Genomic DNA, 21,625 nt, shown 5'->3' with positions numbered 1-21,625 from the left:
GGTAGAATGAAGTTGAGAGCCATTGAAATGCATTTAATGCTTCAAACTTGTAAAAATTTTTAAACAAAAATAATCGTTGGGAGTTTTTAGCCTTTAGAGGATCAATCCCCTCCTCTAGGGGATCGATTGGTTCATGTTGGAGAAGGCATGCTTTTGTGCCTAAAATGCTTTACCTAATCGATCCCTTTATCCAAGGGATTGATCCATTCTTTAGGTGATCGATCTCCTATGTAAGGGGGATCAATCCATTTTCTAGATTTTCAAACTTGAAAAGCATTCTGTTTGAGCAACCAATCGATCCTTTAAAGAGAGGATTGATCCCTTGCCTTAGGTGATTGATCCTTTATGTAGGGGGATCGATCCTTTTTCTGAAAAATACACGATGAAAACTTTCTGTATGAAAAAAGTGATCAATCCCTTGAATGAAGGGATCGATTTGGTCATCTTGAAACCCCAATCAATCAATCCCTACAGGGAAGGGATCGATTGAATTTTGCCAAAACATGAAGAATTTTGATTCTGGAAGAAGATAAGATCGATCCTTTTTGTTAGGAGATCAATCTGGTAAGGAGGGGATCGATCCTTTCCCTTAGGGGATCGATCCCTTCTATCAAAACTTGTACTTTTCAGGTTTTATTTTGAGAATTTGACTTGATTTGGTTCTCAAATGTATTTTGACAAGATAGAAGGATAGAAAAATGTTCAATTTAAGTTAAACAAATTCAAGTTAAACAAATTTTTTGTTTTGTTAAATCAAAACTCTTGATCAATTCAAGGCCAACAAAATACACGATTCAAGGGAAAAAACAGTAGTAGAAAAACTAGTGTATATAAGATTCACATATCCTTATCCTCATGCTACTTAGGCTTTGACCATTCATCAATAATATGCTAGCACCTTTGCTAGGTCATCACCTATCCAAATAAATGTTAATCTTGGATCTACTCCTTTTGAACCTATTACTATGTAAAATCTTGATGATCTTAAAGAATAAAAGAAATTAAAAAGGGTATAAGAGTCCATAGAAAACACTAAAATGAAAAACAAGCATGACATGTTGGAAGAAAGACTGAAGGCAATAGAAGGGCATGATTTGTATAAGAGCATTGATGCTAGTGAACTAAGCTTGATACCCGATCTTGTTATTCCATCAAAACTGAAGGTCTTAGATTTCAAGAAATATGATGAAATGAAGTGCCCTTTAACATACATTACAATGTTTTACAGAAAAATGGTCAGCCATACATACAATGATAAGTTATTGATTCATTATCTTTTAAACAATCTCACTGGTTCATTGTAAGAAAATACATCTAACTAGTTAGGGCCTTTATAATGTAATATAAGCATGTCAAGGATATGGTGCTAGATAGGTTGCTCTTTCAGAATATGGAAAAAAAAAACCATCGAAACCTTCAAAGAATATGCATATAGATAAAGAGATATTGTTGTACAGTCCAACCATCATTAACAAAAAAAGAGACTATGGTACTTTTCATTAGCACTCTAAAAGCTTTTTTCTATGACAAATTGGTAAGTAATGCCACCAAGAATTTTATCGATATGGCAATATCGGGGAAAATGAACAAATGCAATAAAAAATGACAAAATTGATGGGCAAAAGGCCTTGAGTGTTAAGCAAACCATAGTTGTAAGAAAGAAGGAAATAGAAACCCATGCAGTGGCAGTTTCAAGCCCATTATCCAAACGTTTCATTCCTTACCATCCATATCTTGCTTATGGGCAAACCAGATATCCCAAACACCATTCTTATATACACCACCACCAAAGCGAATGTACCAACCTGATTTTCAACCAAGAGTTCCCTAATTCACCTTAACCCTAACTATACAACAATTTTTTCAACCTAACAACTCAACTCTGGAACAAAAAACTCTTGCACTATCAACACTAAAGAAAGAACCTTTATTGACCCAATTCTTATGTATTAGATAGATCTGTACCCATAGCTCTTGGACGGCCACCTTATCGCCCTTATCCCTATTAAGCCTCTCAAACCATCATATACCAACTAGTACAATCCCAATGCCTAATGTGAGTACCGTTATAATGTTATGGGTCATTCTTTTAAAGATTGTACAACTTTGAAATACAAGGCACAAGCATTGGTATTAGTCAAGCGATTAAATTTTGACACCCAAACAAAGCCAAATGTTGGAGAAAACCCATCGCCAATCACGCTTGGTGTACAACCAATGCGATAGAGAGGGATAAGAGAGTCAAAAGGTACATAAAAAAGGTGAAAACTCCTCTGGAAATGTTGTATGACTATTTGGTTAAAACTAACATAATTCAACCAAGAATCTCTAAGAACGTCAACAATCATCAAGGTTTAGGTATAATCTGCAAGTATCATAGAATTATAAAGGTCATTTGATTTAGCATTGTGAGGAATTCAAGCATGTAGTACAAAGGTCGATGCATACTAGGATAATTGAATTCTATAATGAAAAGGAAGGGTATGGGGTAAGCATGATAGCAAGTTAAGAATTAGGTGGATTATTCATCCCAAAGCCTTTAACTATTTTCTATGATGAACCAAAATTGGTGGCAAACGAATCAACTCCCCACCTGCAGCAGCTATGATTGCATATGTACTCAGTGCATTTCCTTACAAAAGTGATAAAGCGATCTCATGAAAGTACAATAGTGATGTAGTGATCTAAGGATCTAATATCAGTGATATTCTGAATAGTTCAAAAGTTGAAGATACAACCAATATATTTGAGATTGAAAGAATAACCCGGAGAGGACAATGCTATGCTCTTGATATGACAAAGCTAGCAAGGAAAGAGAAAAGCAAAGTAAAAGGAAACAAACATAAAGAAAGAACTCTTGCTACCCAGTAGCACAGTACAAAAGACTTGTAACAAAAAAAGTGACATGTGAATTTTTTAAGATTATAGGCATAGTGAATATACTGTAATGGACTAGCTTAACAAAATGCCAACAAGAATCTCTTGTTGTCTCTATTGTTAAACTCTAAACCCTACATAAATATGCTGCTAAACTAGGCTTATGTAGACCATGATATTTTGGTTAAAAAGGTAGATCATTTGGTAGGAAGTATAGTGGCTCCTATTTTTATTACATTCAATGATGATGAAATTTGGCCAAAAGGGCGAGGAAGCGATGGCCCTACATATCATAGTGAAGTGTAAAAGTCATACCATGGCAAAAGTGTTAATTGACAATAGATCTTTCATCAATGTTATATCAATGGCCACTCTAGCAAAGTTACCGGTTGATCTTTCTTATATGAAAAATAGCCATATGATAGTCAGTGCTTTCGATGGGTCAAGAGGGAAGTGATTGGAGGTATAAAAATTCCATTGTAGATGGGACCTTGTACTTTTAATGTTGAATTTCAAGTTATGGACATTTCACGATCGTACAATTGTTTACTAGGGAGACCATGAATTCACACCACTAAGGCTGTACTATCATTTTTGCATTAGAAGGTAAAGTTTATGGTTAATGATAAACAAGTAACCATGGATGGAGAGGAAGATCTATTAATAACCAATACCTTGACAATCCCTTACGTAGAAGCTATTGAATAAGCACTTGAATGTTCTTTTCATGCCTTTGAAGTTGTTAACACTACGTAAATGGGAGAAGGCTCAGTCATACCTATCCTTCACCTATCTAAGACTACAGGAATGATGGTTAAGCAAATCCTAAAAAAAAGATGGCAATCTAGTTTAGGTCTTAGGCCAACACCATAAGGGATGAAAAAAGCATTAAAGTATGTAAAAAATAAAGAAACATTCAGTTTGGGATACCAACCAACAGCTACTAACAAGAGAAAAACTATGCAAGAAAAGACAGAAGAGAATTGCCTACCTTAACAGGTAATAATCAGATAGGGGTAAGATGGTGTTTCCATACCTTTGACATTGAAACGAATGCAACGGGCAACAGTAAAAGAAAATTAGCAAAAAAAAAAAAGGAATGCAAAATGAAAAATAAAAAAAATTAAAAATGAGCAAAAAATGGAGAGTTTTTGGCAAAAGATAAAATAACAAGAGAAAAAAAGAAACAAGCTACAACATGAGGTAAGAGGAGACAACAACAAATTCCCAGCAACAAAACATAGAGGAAAAGCTAAAATAAAAAAGTAAACCAAAAGGTAGTAAGAGATAGCAAATAAAAGAAGTTAGAGTTCAAAGATAGGTAATTCTTTTCTTTTTTTTTTTTGAATAATTTATGAGTTTAGAATGGCTTCATTTTTATATGCATTACCACATGTGGTTGTAATCTTGTGTATTCTTTATGAAACATAAAAAAGGTTTGAAAGAAACATAAGCTATAAACTAGAAATGAAAAACCAAAAAAAAAAAAAACCAAAATAGTAAAAGGTAATATAACACGCGGAATGGTTTGTAGAAGTTTAAAAAGTTGTAAAAAATTCCAAACCAATTTGTAATGGTGGGGAAGAATGGTCTCACATTTCCAACATTTATTTTTTTTTAAGATGGCTTGTAGGAAAGAGAAGTAGTTTCCCATATAGGTCTTTTATCTTCTTTGTTTCTCATCTAGATTGGTAGTCCCATAAATGACTAGTTTGAGGTTTTTCAAACTTAGTTTTTTTTTTTTTTTTTGCCTTAGATGTAACCACATGTCCTTGCAATTCTGCCAACTTAATCACATTGTCAATTTGCATTCCTATTATTGTCAAATTTGAAATTCTGCTTTTGATTGCTTAGGTTTAATGTGGTTCATGATATATGATGCTCATGCTCTTTATAATTCCATATCATTTACATTACTTGTAATTTTCAATTGTTAATAATTTAATTTCATCTATTCAAGTTTATGCAATTTTAAGGTACTTGTTTTTTGTTTTCACGCATTTTAATTATGTAGATAATTTAACTTAACAATAATAATAAAAAAATAATATAATAAAAATTAAAAAAATCCATGCCTAGATGTTGAAAGAAATAAAAATTAAATTAAAAAAAAATACTTCCACCTAGATGCAAGAGAATTATCGAAATAATAAAAATAAAGTAATAAATGATACATAAATAATAAATAAAATTTTAACGAAAAAGAAAATATATGAATATATATATATATAACTAGAAAAATTCATTTTTTTAGAAAAAATTATAAAAAAACGAGCTTACTCCGAAATCTATCTAGAAGTTGGAGATTTTCAGAAAGGTTCAAAGTTGTAAAATTAAAACCCTAAATGAAAACCCTAAAGTTAAAGCCTTAAATCAAAACCTAAAATTAAAACCCTAAATTGAAACCCTAAACTGAAATCTTAAAATTGAAACCCAAATCGAAACCCTAAAATTAAAACCCTAAATCGAAACCATAAATGAAACCTCAAAATCAAAACTCTAAGTGAAATCTTAAACCCTAAATAGGCCTTAGTTGAAGCCTTAAATTAAACTTTGCAACCAAAAACTCTAATCTCATTTTAAATTTTAAGGATTTGCATGAAAACTTTTTATGAAATAATTTATTTTCAAATGTCACCTATATAGGGTATTTAGGAAATTTTATTTTATTAAAAATTTTCATACATTTCCACAACCTAAAATAAAATTGTTTGTTTAAAATAACAAATATAAAAATAATAAAATAATAAAACATGATTTTAAATATAAATAGTCGCACTTAAACTCTGCCTAGAGGTTTAGAGTCCAAGTGATCTTTTTATATTTGAAAACCTGATTAAAAAATTCACAGCTTATCATTATTTGCATATGTCTCTTTTTTTAGATTAATTTGTACATTTATAATGCACATATATATGTTTTTGCTAATTATTGATGATTATTATGAATTATATCATTTTATGTTTTTCTTTTACTGCATACAAAGTTCTTAAAAAATTAGTTTTAAGTAAATAAAATTAAAATAATATTTCGTGGAATATAATTATTAGTACTCTGCCTAGATGTTGAAAAGTCATTAATAATTATCATTTACAAAGAATGTTATTTTATTATTTTTAAAGGAATATACAATAAATTTTAGATGAAAAGACTATTTTTGAATTTTACCTTTATGTCAGAGAATTTGAAGGTATTTCTTTAATTTGAAGATTTTCGTAATATTTCTAAATAAAGATTATTTTAACTGATTTTATTTCTTAAAGATAAAGGGAATTATAATTAAATTTCATATAAAAACTATTTTTTGTCCAATATTAAAAATAACGCATGATTAATTGGTAAAAAATTTTGTGGGGGTGTTAATCCTTCCTTACATATAACTGAGTCTTGAGCCTAGTATTATTTTTATGGATCAAAATTATCTTTTTAATAAACTTTAAACCCATTTTACTATTTTATTAAGAAGATAAATTTTTTGAATGGCCAATCACATTCTAAAAAAGATTGATGGTGAATTTCGTGTTTTTCACGTTTTTTAATTTTTTACGTCTAACGATTAAGTCTCTAGACTAATACGTTATGACACCTTCAAAATATAGTGTAGGTGTTTGTGTAAGATTGAAAGTGTTGGTCAAATAGACACCTATCACTATGATAAACTCCACTATAAACTTCACCATTGTCATGCTGGCTTGAAAAGGTATGAACTACACTAGGCTTGGGATCACTCTTGGTTTTAATGACCTCTACTAGATTTTCTATAAAATCAAATTTTTAAAGGCTTACTTAATTTTGGCATTGTCTTCCTCACTAGGACATGGTTTTAGGTGGTCATTAAAATAAGGTCTAGCATATTTCACATAATGCTCGGTTACCTCAATAGAATTGGACTCCCACCTGCGAAGGAAAAAACAAATCCTGAAAAAAACCTATGCAAATGAAGTTAGTTTGTAAACAACTTAAGGAAACAAAAGCAAGGCAAGTTAGTACTATCATAACAAAAGTTCACTAAGTGTGAACCAATCTATAAAAGAGTACGGTGAAGGATGATATTAGCCTAAGATTCTTTACACATAATCCTTGACAACAGCACCAAAACCCTACTTGGACAAACTCTACAAGTGTATAGGACTTACGAGTAATAATAGTGACCAAAAGGTTAAAATGTCAATCCCATAAGGATTAGCTAAAAAAATTCTTAAACTAAATACTTTTATCCTGATACCTTTCTAAAGTTGGCTTGATAAAAAATTGCTATGAAATAAGCATGAATTAAAATGTGATTTTAACTAAGAATTGAAAATAACAAGTAAAAATTGAAAAGAAAAATAATAACTAAAGTATGTAACTAAGAAATTAGAAATGAAGTAAACTAAACAAGAAATAAGGGGTAAAAACAGTAACTAGATCTAAGTGAAAACATATTTAAAGTGAGCATTAAAAGCAAAAAAAAAAAAAAAATTACACTAAGCCAAAACAACTACAAGTCACATGTAAATTGAATACAAAGTATCCATACTACCATAATTACACTTAAGCTAATTTGCAACCAATTTTAATAGAATCAAGCTTATATTTGTAAAAATCAATATTTGTCTAAACCAAAAAGTGATTTGAAATGCAAAGTTTTAAATAAAAAATGCAGAATGTAAGTAAGAAGTTATAAACCAAAAATTAAAGAACAAGCTGGAAACTGATTTTCAACAAGAGTGTCTAACTTTAAATCATGCAAGATCAAATGATTATCAGCAGTAAATTGAAAGAACACTAAACGAACAATATGAGAATTCAAATTGAAGAATAAAAAGTAAAGAAAAATTGCAAGATTCAACAAAAAAAAAAATGGAAACCAAAACTGATTTTGTAAGTTGGAAACTAACAATTCATAGAAGAAAATTAGATCTACAATTCTCTAGTGGGAATAAACTCAAAATTAAGCTAAAGCAACCTAGATCAATGACTTAACTACCTAAATCAATAAGAAAATAACATGAATCAATAAAAAAATCAGCTCAATGAATTCAAATTCAAAAGCAATGTAGAATCTAGAAAAACAGAACCTCATCAAAAAAATTAACCAAACAGCACCAAAAAGCATGAAATAAAATGGTACAAAATTATTCTAAGAAAGATAACTAATAGAACTAAAGATCTAAAGAAGAATGCAAAAAGATCACCAAAGAGGAGAAAGATTCCATGCCAAAATGGTTGCTCAAAATTAGATCTACACTATCACTTACATCTAGCTGGAATTTCCAAGCTTGACTTAAAACATTGTGGTGCGAGTTTGAAATTGAATTTCTACTATGCTGTAACTAATAGCTAAATGAATTAGGAAACTATAAAAAAAGATTGGAGCAAAAACAATGAAGATTTGATAGAGTTATGATATGAAAACCTCAAGTAGGTTAAATTTGGTAGATTCAAAAACATATTTGCATATAAACAAGAAATCAATATATTTAAGTTAGAAAATGAATTCAAATGGAAATTTATTGAAAGATTTTGAAAAAGCACTAAAAAAAATTAAAAGAAAATAAAACTGCAATGAAATTCAAAGGAAACATGTTAGAAAAACAATGTTGGGCAAATAAGAAAATGTAAAGTGCAAAAAAAAAAGTGCAGGAAAATAAAGAAAAAAAATTTAAATCCTAAACTAACTCCTTTCTTATGGCCAGCCCTCTCCCCTTATTTATAGGTTAAAGGGAGGAGCTTCAAGTCTAAAAAATTCATGAAAGATCTCCAATTGGCTGGGCATTTCTGGATCCTTCTTTTTTTAGTGGTGCACACTAGTGCCGTTGATGCTTTGGCTTGGTTGTTTGGCACCTACTTCTTCAACAAATTTGCCAACTAATTTCATGTGTGCTTGCTGCTTCAAAAAGTGAATTTAATGACCAATCAAAACTTCCCAAAATGCCACATAAGCTTTTCTCTTTGGTGCACTCCAACCAGCTTGTAATGCCATACATCCATGCACACGTCCATGCATTTTTTCATTCATCATTCATTTTTTTGCTTTTTTTTCTACAAAAAATTTTCAAATATTCTATGACTATTTTTATAACACATTTTACTAAAAAAATGATTATGAAAATAATACTAAAAAATTATGCTAGAAAAGTTAAGAAAATTCCCTAAGTGTCAAATTTGCTTATTGACACTAGTTTAGGCGATTTGCACAATTTGCATAAAAAATCTTTCAAATTTGAATAAAAATGTCAAAAATTCCTTAATTCCAATATTTGAGATAAATGTACATTTAAGAGTAATTTTGCCAAAAATACCAAGGGATAAGCCAAAATATATGAAAAGTTGCACTAAAAATGAGCATGAAAATGATAAAATTTTAGTGCAATCACTCGGGCATTTTCCTCAATTTGTTTTTGGCCCTCAACTGACATTAAATTTAACTAGTAGGATGCTTGACAGTAGTCCTTCCTACAATGACAGAGGGAACCTGATCATCCAAACAAAAAGCCTCATAACCAAGTTGACCTACCCTTATCTCTACCCTAAAGTTATCAAATATGCAAGAATTAAAAGGCATAATGAAAAGGAAAAAAAAATGTACTAAAGAGTTTGAGAAGAAATGTCAGATAAAAGAAGGCTAAAAGTTTTGGAGGTTAACCCATGAGTTGAAAGACTAGTTGGTAAAAATCTGGATCCCTAGAAGACCCTTTATATAAGCAAGGTTCTTGATTAGATAAATGCCTCATATTATGCCATGTCACCATAACAGTTACCGATGATGACCCTTTGCATTCTTAGCCTTAATTCATTTAATCGTCGTAATTTCTCTCATCGATAAATGCAAATTTAGATACATATGCACAAAGGGCATATTGGACATTTTCCATTATTGTGCTGCATCAACTATACACTTGCAATACATCAAACCAAATGTGATCCACTATAAAAGAAAATTCGAAAAGTGTCATGTCAATCACCAATACTAGGAAACAACAAACCAATCATGAATATTATAAGTACTAGAGTACATTGGTTACACAATCACAAACCAAAGTAAACATTAATATTGTGTTTACATTGTACAACTATTTAATGAAATTTTTCAAAAGCCAATGGTTAATTAATAGCTCAATGATAATAAGTACATATTAGGTCATTCCGTTTCATAACCATCAGTTTGACACTTTAGACTGTTCAGTAGGGGGACCGAATGTTAAGAGGTATTTTTAGGTCCAAAGGGCAAAATAAACATTTTTTTCATTAATGTAAGTCAACAAACAACAAGGTGATATTTGATCATTTTGATCGAGATGACATGTCATGTTGTCTTGAATTCGCAAGTCCACAATAACTCGGCAATCACTAGGATGTTGACTTATCATGCCTTAATTAAACAATTAACTATTAGCTCAACTCGGGCCTACTAGGTCATCTCTAGCCCTTATGGCTAACTTCAAGCAGTCTAGGCTGCCTTAAACCCCTCATTTCACAAGTAAAAATAGCATAATTCAAATACCCTTTAACCATCTTGCTTTTATCACCTTCTTTCTATCTCTTTCCTATTCCTTTCTTAAACCAACTACTGACTTGAGCATCGAAGCATAAACGTTGGGACTACCTCCAACTTTTATTGTTAACTGCTTTTCTTTTCTCTCTCTTATGATTTTAGAGTTTTACCCTTTTGAAATAGTTTGGCACAAACGAATACTTATTTCAAATTTAAAGTTTTATTGAGAAAATTAAATATTTAATTTAACTTATATTAAGTTTACATTGTTGTGATTTAAAACTTATGGCATGCCTCTTAATTTTAAGAATTTACAAGTAATGATATTTGAGTATAATAAACAAACAAATATCTAAATGATTTGAAAATCTCTTAAATTGTAATGCATAGATTAGATAATAAAGCCACAAAAAATTCATAATTTTAATTTAAAGTTCAATTTAAATGTATTTAATATAAATATAAATACATTTACTAAGAAAGTAAGAGGTTTTTAAGAAATTTTGAGGGCCAAGCCCCTTTTGATTCCTATTACTCATCGCCCCTAGACTTAGGTACATAAGACTTGACCATTTTCCTCCATTATAAGTTTTTACACACATTTCACCCTTTTTTTTAAACTCTAAACACCTTATTGAGTTGAATGCATAGATTAGATAATAAAGCCACAAAAAATTCATAATTTTAATTTAAAGTTCAATTTAAATGTATTTAATATAAATAGAGGTTTTTAAGAAATTTTGGGGGGCAAGCCCCTTTTGATTCCTATTACTCACCGCCCCTAGACTTAGGTACATAAGACTTGACCATTTCCCTCCATTATAAGTTTTTACACACATTTCATCTTTTTTTTTTAAACTCTAAACACCTTACTGAGTTGAACATAAGAATACGTTTTAGAAAATTAACTCCAACGCTCTTTGACCATGTTTTTTAGTTGTAGATTGAAGTTACCTCACCTTTAACCTCCAACTAACTTCTCTCCACCTAAGACATCTAAAAATACTCTCAACAACTCAATATTTAAAAGGACAAGTAAATTGGATTCGTAAAAAGAAAGAGTGAAAAGTGAGGAGGGTGCTAGGTAATCGCGTGTGATAGCCAAAAAAACCGAAAGCAACGGCATGCACATGTGGCGAAGACAAACAAGGACCGGGTGGTTTGGATTCAATTTCGTCGTTTTGGCGTTGAAACCGTCGGATCAAAATCCAAAAAATCCAAGGGTGGAGATAAAAACCCTAAGGCATAAACACTGGAGCTTGCTGGCTGGGTTCTAAAAAACCCCTAATTTTTCATCCATTCCTTCCTTGCAGTCGCGCTCTCCAATCTCATACTCACACTGATAAAGGTTCAATGCTTAATCCGCCGTTTCTTTTGTAAAGAAGTTGGTACTTAAATTTTATAAAAGAAGTTGTTGCTTTCTGCTCTTTCTGTCAGTTTTTGATCATGGGGATTTTGTCTTTAGATCTGGTAACTGGGATTGTTTTGGTTTTGGTTTATTCATGGGAATTTATTGATGATTTTTTTGAGGGGATTTTTTTAAAAAAATTTTTGGTTTCAATCTTTTTTATTTTATTGGAGATGAGGAAGGTGGTTTAATAAGTTTAGTTAGGAGCTAATTTGCTTATTGTAATTTTCTTTTCTTATTTTACTTTAATTGCTGTAATATTAGTGGCAACAAAACTTTATGGCTATGTCACATGTTTGCTGAGATTTTCATGCCTATTGTATCTTCTATTGTTTCTTATGTGTGAGTACCTTGGTTCTCGCTTGATGTAATATTCTTGTTTACCCACTTTCTGTGTACTACTGTGGGCAGATGAATGTGGAGAGGCTCATGAAGATGGCTGGTGCAGTCCGCACTGGCGGAAAGGGTAGCATGAGAAGGTATGTTCATGGATTGGAGTTTCCTTAGATAGGATAGCTATATGATGTTTATTGGTTGATTATCTCCAAAAATGTTGAGGTAAGTGTTCAGTTAATTGGGAGAGACTCTTGAATCAAGTTTTTGCCTTTCGCGCAATATTTTATTTATCTGTTCGTGTTAGTTGTTCATAACTTCAATTCATTTGAAGTATAAGCCATTTAGATAAGTGCTTGAATTTTGATGTCTCTTTATAGTTTGCATGTTAATCATTATCTTGTTGTGTTAACAGAAAGAAGAAGGCTATCCACAAGACAACTACCACTGATGACAAACGGCTACAGAGCACCCTCAAGAGAATAGGAGTGAATGCCATCCCTGCAATTGAGGAAGTCAACATATTCAAGGATGATGTTGTTATCCAGTTTATTAATCCAAAAGGTAGATATTGCTTTCTTGAAGTGGACCTTTAATTTATTCAAATGTTTCCCATAATAAACTAAAATGTGACTGTCTATATTTCAGTTCAAGCTTCTATTGCTGCCAACACATGGGTTGTTAGCGGTTCCCCTCAGACAAAGAGTATACCTCTCTTAACTTTAAAGCCTCTAAAAATTGAACAAATCTCATTGCTATTACCCTTTGAAGATTTGGTTTTATTAACTCCAAAGGCATTAAAGACTAGGGGTTTTGTCTCAGCCACTATGCACTTTTCCTTAGTTTTTTAACTTTGTTATTTTGACATGTGCTTTTTTCCCCTATTCCAGAATTGCAGGATATTCTCCCCGGAATCATCAATCAATTGGGTATGCGCTATTCGCCCTGTTTAGTTCTCTTTTTTGTCATTGTTTCCAGATTGCTAATTGATATCAAGATTTGACCCTTATGCTAAAAATTTTAGGGCCAGATAACTTGGATAACTTGAGGAAATTGGCAGAGCAATTCCAGAAGCAGGCACCTACTACTGGTGCTGGCGCAACCACCTCTCAAGAAGAGGATGATGATGATGTACCAGAACTTGTGGCTGGTGAGACCTTTGAAGCTGCAGCAGAAGAAGGCCAGGCTGCTAAATAGTGTTTTTAGACAAATTTTTGTTTTGTGTTATTTTATATGTTTTTGATGAATTGCTTTAGTTTCTTTTTCCTAATTACTCTGGAACTCTACTCTTTTGGCTCAGAGCCGGTCTTAAATTTCTATAATTCCTGTTATTTTTGACTTGGTACCAATAGAGTTGTGTGTCGTTGGCTTCCTCCCCAAACACAAATAGATGGTCTGGGAACACTCGATGTATGCAGTATATCTTTCCTGCAAGAATTAAAAAATAGTCATATGAGCTTGTCGGTAGGTGATAACATTTTGTTCCATGCTAGTTATCCTCATATGTTCGAGTGGCAGGGCACTGTTTATGATGACTTGGCTTGATGCTACTGTTTACTGAGGTCTTTTACATGAGTGTTAACTTTTTTCTTTTGCCACAAAATAGATTAGAACGGCTCATTTGCCGATTGATAGCCTATTTTAGTCGTTTACTAAAGTTTCCCAATTAGATGACGTGTCTTTGACAAAAAAAAAAAACAAAAAGCCTTTCAAGGTCCAACCAGTCCTTTACTACTTTAAGAGCTACTTTGGATCACTGATTAGCGCCAGTAAAGCGCAGTTTTCTCTGGTGATATTTAATTTTGTTTGAGGTTTTACTGTTGACATTTAATTTTGTCTTAGTAAAATTTTGATAATTTGTGAAGTGTTTAAAATTTAATTTGGTTTAAATTTAATATTTTTTTAATTTCGAAAAAAAATTTTAAATCAAAATTGGAACTAATATGACTTAAATATTTCAATATGAAACTTAGTCAAATAAAGTTAATCAAATAAAGTTAAAATAAATCAAAATAGTTAGAATTTAAATCAAAATTTGCAACCAAATTATGATCAATATTATTTTAAATTGAAATTCATGATTTTTAAAATATTAAAAATTTGATCACATTTTGGAGAGTAAAATTAGTGAAACACTCTTAAAAGCATTTTTATAATTTAATCTTTTCAAAATTAGATTTTCATGAAAATATTTAAATTATAATTAAATTTTTTTAATAATTTTTGGTACACTAAAAATTCAGATAACATATTGAGAGATATAAAATTATAAAATATCTTTAAATGTATTTTTATAATTTAATTTTTTCAAGATCAAAATTTCACGAAAAATTTCAGGTCATGATTTAATTACCAATTTAATAAATTACGAAGAATTGTTCTCTTTTCTCTTTCTTCAAGGGTTCTAAGGTTCTAGGTTGTATACCCTGCTAAAACTTAAGCCTAATATAGTATCAATTTCTTCAAGTTATTTTCCCTCAAATCGTATAGGTATCGTAATTGTGCTATCTTTCTTATAAAGGATCTTAACCCCAGGTGACAGGCTTTGCGGGACCGCCATCAAGCCTCGATCCACTCTTGGCTAAGCTCTTTGGACGGGGGTTTCTCGATCATAACTTTCAGAAAGAAAGAAAGAACGTATTATGAAACTAGAAACCGATAATGAAGAAAAATGAAACAAGAAGATTATTACTTACGATATTCTTATTCAACTTCTACGATTAGAATACTTTCATCCAAAATAAGAATTCTTAACCACAAAAATCCTAGAAACCATCCATTCTGGTTCTATATTTGTCTGAATAAAATGCTTAGCCAATTCCATGCGTCTAACCAAAAAACCCTTTTTTCTTCCAATTTTTTGATCTTCCCGTTCATTACCCATGAGGCCTTTTTCTCTTAATTCTTTCCATTCTACCAAGGAATAATTGATAAGAATTCACAAATCTAGATCGGCTAATTGTTCTTGAATAACACTTGCTTCAGTAGAAATTTCTCGATTTCGAAATGGTTAGAAACCTTTGGTAGTAAAAAAAAGTGGGATACAGTATTTCCATGATTGAATTTCATATTCGAATGAACCTCATAATCATAAGAAAGTAGGTTTTTTAGCGATGGGTCAAGCAAAAGCAAAATGAGGATAGGGCACCAAAAGATCTCTCCCCGCTTCAAAATCGGACATAAGTGTTTCCTCACATCTTGCCTAAGTAGTTAGACCAAATAGAGATAAAAAAGGGAGTTCTCGCTTTCAAATTGTAGAACTCCCCCTAAAAAAAAGGTCTACTTTTTACTCAAGTACAAAAGAAACATTTCATTGATTCATTCTTCTTTTAATTGATTTCTATTTTCAACATTCTTTATTCTTAAGACATAAATGAAATGTGAAATTCTTGAATAGTTTATTTCCCCTCGAATGATAAATCCGTTTAAATTAAAGTTGTATCATAAGGGATTTACTTGTCTATGTACACTTTCATTCGATCTTTTAGGCCCCCTTCTTCGATTGGTTAGGTTCGCTCTTCCTTTCTAGGATAGGTTCTCTCTCCCTTTCTAGGATAGGTTCTCTCCCATTTTATGGTTTTTTTCTCTCTAGCATGGTACCGTACCTCTTCGTCTTTTCATGGTCTCTTCACAATGAGAAAGAAAGTTTGCCAAGTCTTGCTCTGGCTTGCCCAAAGCATTGAACATACAGAATGTTGACATTACATTACATATCCAGGCGGAAATGGCACACTACCGATCCAAGCCAGATAGGGTTTACGATACCGATAAGATGGATGAGACACGTGGTGATGGAAATCTTGAACGTTCTTGAGAATGAAATTCGCTGCTCCGTAATACAATTCGGCATTGTTTCATAACCCGTGTCATTTTTACAAGCCGAATTTACCCCTTTAGTAGATCGTGAGCAGGTCTGGTGAAGTTTGGGGAATCCTGTAATCATAGAAAACTTTTTGTCAACTAGATATGAATAGATACTGAAAGAAGAGGTTCGTAGATGCTTGACCAAAAGGAAAGGGATGAAGTGACTCGAACGTAAGCAAAAGGGACGAAGTGAGCGTAAGCGAGAGGTTTGAAAGGTAAGAGTTGAATACTGCAATCGATTCACTAAGCCAGATCGCTATTCCTGACTTGAGAATCCTTCTTTCCCCTTTCCTTCTCGATCCTTTTCTCATTTTCATCTTTCATGGGAGCTCTCTCTTCTCTTCTCTTCTTTTCTTTTCTCTTCTCTTCTCTTCTCTTCTTTCTTGTTGAAGAACTTCGTACCTCCTCTCCTGTTCAACTATGGCTAATCTCTGCAAAGGTTCGCATGAATATGCTATTTCTTTTCCTTTATCTTGGCACTTGCCATTTCATGAGCTTCTGTTAGCTCTCCAGGTATCGATAGAACTTAGGGATTAACTTATTTAGAAGTTTTTCCGTTTCCTAGCCTTTGACTTGTTAGAAGAAAGTTCAATGTAAATGCGGTATTTTCACTCTTTCGAGATCGAAGAATAGCCAAAGCAAAGTCCTTTACAGAGGAGATTGATATGAACAGCAGAAAAGCATTAGAACTTGAAAGATGCCTTCTACACTGGCCAGGCAGTAAAATAGAAAAGGATTTTCCCTCGGAGTGGTAAGAAGCAAGGTGGGAAAGGTATAAGAGAAAGAAGTCAGTGTTGCTTTTGCTGTTACAGAATCTGGTCTTAGCTTAGCTGCTAGTTGAACTCAAGCCAGAAACCATTTGATGCTCTATAGCCAAGTGATTCTTTTAAACTTTTTTCGATCCCTAAACCTTTTATGAGATTTCTCATTTCTTTCAAAGTCAAATAGAGGAAATAGGGGCGGACTTGCCATCCAACTGGTGTCCCCAAGAATTGACCCTAATGGTGATTGGGGAAGAGGAGGTGCTGGACCTATCTTATCTATTTGATGTCTACTCTAACCTTTTAGAGTGTGGATTTCAAGTTGCTATTGGGAATAGGCTTTTGAATATATAAAATTCATTTTTGGGGTTCTATAATTAGTTCAAATGTTTTCACATTTTCTTTCTTTTTTCTTTTATGCCCACAGGCCACCACATATCCTATCAAGCAATTGCATTGTTTGCCTTAATGATGTCCTTTCTGATCTTATTTGTATTCTCATAGAGCGTTTCCTCTTTCAAAGATGTGGCGGGCTAATCCCTGAAAATGCCCGTTCCTTTTTTCAGAATGATTTTCATTTTTTTTAATCTTGTACCCACAGTGCGGTACACTGAACACCAACCCAATAAAAAGACTTTCGTTTGAAACCTCTTACCTTCATCTACTTACCCAGCCAAGCAAGCACCGCATAAGGCGCGTTCTATGATCATAAACGAAATGAGTTAATCGAAACGTGATAATGGTTTAAATATTGAATTTGAACTTGAAATCATGTTCTTCAAGTAAAGGAGCAGGCAGATAATCAATGTAATTAGTTCTAATTAGTTGAAACAATAATAGCAGATTCAATTAGTAGAATGTGACACACAAAGCTAGAGCTGAGCTTTAAGCGCGAGAGAAGGGAAGGGTTCCCCCTTTAAGCATTACCATTCTTGAAATGCTGCTACTTTATCGGTCCCTCTAGTTTAGTTGGAATGCTATCGACGGATCTACACTTACTAGACGAATTCTTAAGGCACCGAAGAAGGACTATTCAAAGCATCGAGAAGAGGAATTTTGTTAACAGCTACACCCAATTTGAATGAGGATAGTGGAATTTCGTCCTAAGGAAAAGTCTTATGTAAGGAGATCTAAATTCTATTCTTTGTGGCCTAAGTGAAAGTATCTATTTCACTTTAAAAAAGAAAGCAGTCTCCACTAAATTCCCTCTTAGATACGGGTGGATGCGAAAAATACAGTCTTTGAAGGAAGAATAGAATAAGTTGTTGGGGTCCCGAACTCGCCTCTCATGGCGTTGGGCTAGCAACCCAAGTGTCTGATCGATCATTTGACTGAATACCATTGCTCGGTTGGAGATCCTCCACAGGGGTACCAACCGGTTACGATCTCCGGTGTACAACTGTAAGGAATGATATCTCAGGTATTACCAGGTACTGTTCTGTGAGTTGCGTTGCCAGAACAAGTAGCCCTAGTTATTACATAAAGTGCCACCCCAGGCTCGTCACAATGTAACTTCGGTTATAATGACTTGCCTTTAGGTGAGTTCTGATGGTGAACCATTAGTTCTACACGCAGAAAGTGAACGTTGTCAAGCATCTTTTGATGGTTGACAACGTTCTACAGAGGGTTATCATCTCATACATGTTTGTCATTGTTGATGTATGACAACCCTGGTCTCTAAGATTGAAGTGAGACCAAACTCTGTGTTGACTCCGTTAGGAGGTTGAAGTGCGCATCCAGAATGACAGTACGGGTGCGGTACAAAATCGGAATTAAAAAAGAAGATTGCCCGTGACCAATTCCACCTTGTTTGAATTAAAAGAGTATGAAAGGTCAGTGGGTGGAGTAGAGGCTAATTTAGAAACCCGCCTCTTGCTTTGCTTGACATTTCGTCTATTTACAACGTGGGAACCTCTGTTGTGAAACCTTACTCTGGAACCCCAGGAGTTGAACAACAGAATGGTAAAGAAATGGAGCGGGAAGAGCTCGAATAAGGTAGTGTCCAAGTCCGACAGAAGAGGATAACTTGGAGGTGATTCCTTTGACTTATTTGGTCCCTTGTCTTAAAAAGATACAAAAAGTTATGAAATCACTAAAATACCTTTTAAAAGTATTTTTGTAATTTGATTTTTTAAGATTGATTTTTCGTGAAATCTTCTAGATATGCTTTTAAAATATTTGATGATTTTTTGTGCATTCAAAATCATAGCAGCACCTCAAGAGATGTAGAATTACCAAAATAACCCTTAAGAATAATTTTATAATTTGATATTTTCGAGGTCAAATTTTCACGAAAATTTTTAGATTTTAGTTTCATATTATTTCATGATTTTTTGTACTTTAAAATCTCAAAAATGAATAAAGAAAGATTGATTTATAAGGAAATGGCATAGAAATCGAAAACTTTATAATGGGGGCAATTTGGTTTTTTTACTTGAATCTAATAGCGTTAAAAATCTCATCTTTGGCAATGTGCATTTTTAACTATAGGATAATTTTGGGAAGGTGGATCAAAGGGTGAAAGATAACTTTTTGCAAAAAATATAAGGGAGTATTTTTTAGCCTTGGATGAAATTCCAATCCAAGGTTTAGCTTTCAATTTTGTGAGATATTTCATTCTTTCATTTTTAGGGCTGGTTCACGTTGAAAAATAGAGGGGAAAAGAGTTGGAAAAATGTTTTTTGCAACTGGAGAAAAGGGAGCTTATGAAAGAAAACAAAGACGAGAAAAAAAAGTGGCAAGAAAAGAAAGAAAGAAAATCTTGGTAGTTTGCTAGCCTGAAGGTATTTTTTCTTTACTTTTTATCTTGCATTTCATCACACATTCATCACATTTTAATATCATTTTCATTTGATTTTCCGTTTTCTTGTGAGAAATTTATAGTTCTTCATCTTTATTATAATTTTTTTTATCAAAACTTGAATCAACTTTCATTCAACTAGTTAATAGTTTGGTTTGAAACTAAAAATCAAGCAACCAAGAAACCCAAATACCACTATTGATACCATTTAGAGGATCGGCCAACCTCCCTTTCATCATGGCCGAACCTGCTCTTAGTTCCTTTTATTATTTCTTGCTTTCGAAAGTTGCTTGTGATAATTAAATGGTAAGTTTGCTTGTTACTCGCATAAATTTTAGTTTGTATGTGATAGATGCATCTTATTTGACTTTGAATATTTGACTCCATGATTTTTTTTTTCATTTAGTTCATTAAATGCTTGATAAAACTTCTCTCATAATATACATGCCTTCAAATGATGAACATAGTGATGATCAATGTTTGCTTCAGTGAAATGGAATGCAAATGTGTTGATGGAAGTGAAAGGTTCGGCCTGGGAGGTTGTTAGTTTGGTTGAACCTCCCTCTTTATTTTATGAGTGGTTGTTGCTTTGATTCATGTGCTGTATTATATATTTATTATGATTTTTATGTTTTAGAGGTGTTGAATCAAATTTCTAATGAAAAAAAAAATGTTGTTTGACGGTTGGTTTTAATGATTTTTTAATGTTTGTTTAGTTGGTCATTTTTAAAGAAAAATTGGTGGAACGTTCATCCAAATTTTGAAAATTTTTATATTTGATCCATTTTTCTCTTGATTTTTCACATACAACTTGTTTGTAATTATTTTGTTCTCATGTTATGCTTTTGTCACATCATCATTAATGGCATTTTTGTAATTTGTAATGTCACAAGCATAATTTTTATGAAACCTTAAATTTCCATGAAACCCTAAACCTTAACCCCAAATTTGAAACCCTAAATCCTAACCCTAAAAACTAAACAGTGAATCTTAAATTCCAAATCCTAAACTTTGAATCCTAAACCACTCTTCAAACCCTAAATCTTAACTTAGATCCAAACCAACCCTTAATCCAATCATGCATTCGTATTTCATTTTACTTTATTACATGTATTTTAAATTGTCATTCATTTATACTATTCATCATTTATTCTATTCATGAATATCATGTATTTATTTTCAAAAATATACTTTCAAAAAAAAGTTATTTTTAAATGAGATAATATTTCAATTAAATATAGTCATCGAGATCTGACCTAACTATAAAGGGACTTTTGATGATTACTATTTATGTGAGTTATTATCTTAGTTTAATGGAGCAACTTGAAAACCTTTCAATTAGAAATATCTTTGAAGTTTTACCTAATTATAGAACGGTGAGAGAGGTGTTTCAATATTTAAGGTATTTTCATCTTAATCCAAAATAAAAAAAAAAGTTTTTGTTTTTGCTTTTGAAAAAAAAAAGAAAAGGAATTAATTTAAACATTAAGAAAAAAAAAAGACCATTTTAACCAAAATGAAAGGATAACATGCAATCAATTAGTACCATTTTCGATGGGCATTATAAGGGTGTTAATCCTTTTCCATGCGTAATCGACTCTCAAACCCAAACTTTGATTTCACATATTGCAAATTTATTTTTTTTATATAACTTTTAAACTCATTTAATATGGTTTATTTAAAAGATAAAATTTTTAGGTGGCTAATCGTACTTTAAAAAAATTTGATAGTGACTCCTTTTTTTAATTTTCATAAAAAATATTTTTAGCCCTTATTTTCCAATTCCTTATTTGTCTAGCTTTCAAGTTAAGCAATCCTGAGTCCCAAGATATCACAACAACTTGTTGACTCCACTAGGAACACATTTTTAAAGAGTCAAGCCAAATATTGATTCAATGTTATCCTAAATTTTGGTGTAATGGTCCTAATTAGTGTTTAATCTTAATTCTTTGATTTTTATTTTCTTAAAAAGTGAAAATTTTAAAAAAATCAAAAAGTAAAAAAAATGAATTGAAAAAAGAAAAAAATGTTTTGATTTTAATTTTCTTGTTTTTAAAAAAATAATAAAAATGTTTTGATTTTAGTATTCTTGTTTTCAAAAAGCA

General features: G+C 32.0%; 1 protein-coding gene across 4 annotated transcripts; it reads left to right on the top strand.

Moving 5' to 3' along the window:
- Window positions 1-11,556: 11,556 nt before the first annotated feature.
- Window positions 11,557-13,546, top strand: LOC111277686 (nascent polypeptide-associated complex subunit beta-like). Of its 4 annotated transcripts, none has more exons than XM_022864089.2 (6): window positions 11,557-11,702; window positions 12,174-12,241; window positions 12,511-12,659; window positions 12,744-12,800; window positions 12,986-13,024; window positions 13,120-13,546. In XM_022864089.2, exons 2-6 carry the CDS (start codon window positions 12,174-12,176, stop codon window positions 13,290-13,292), a joined length of 486 nt encoding a protein of 161 aa, XP_022719824.1. In that variant the 5' UTR covers window positions 11,557-11,702; the 3' UTR covers window positions 13,293-13,546. The 4 variants fall into 4 exon arrangements, with proteins under 4 accessions (XP_022719824.1, XP_089619717.1, XP_089619718.1 ...); XM_089763591.1 differs by having other exon boundaries at window positions 11,665-11,742; XM_089763592.1 differs by lacking the exon at window positions 11,557-11,702 and adding an exon at window positions 11,714-11,738.
- Window positions 13,547-21,625: the final 8,079 nt, after the last annotated feature.

This window comes from Durio zibethinus, chromosome 7 (assembly GCF_047325235.1).
Source record: "Durio zibethinus cultivar Kanyao isolate XHJ-2024 chromosome 7, ASM4732523v1, whole genome shotgun sequence".
Taxonomy (NCBI): Eukaryota; Viridiplantae; Streptophyta; class Magnoliopsida; order Malvales; family Malvaceae; genus Durio; species Durio zibethinus.
This window is presented reverse-complemented; position numbering and strand designations above follow the sequence as displayed.

Bases quoted from the DNA above. Each gene is read 5' to 3' on its own strand.
- LOC111277686 (XM_022864089.2), top strand. From the start codon at position 12,174: ATGAATGTGGAGAGGCTCATGAAGATGGCTGGTGCAGTCCGCACTGGC. The intron at 12,660-12,743 runs GTAGATATTGCT...TCTATATTTCAG, and splicing joins CCAGTTTATTAATCCAAAAG to TTCAAGCTTCTATTGCTGCC. The intron at 13,025-13,119 runs GTATGCGCTATT...TAAAAATTTTAG, and splicing joins CGGAATCATCAATCAATTGG to GGCCAGATAACTTGGATAAC.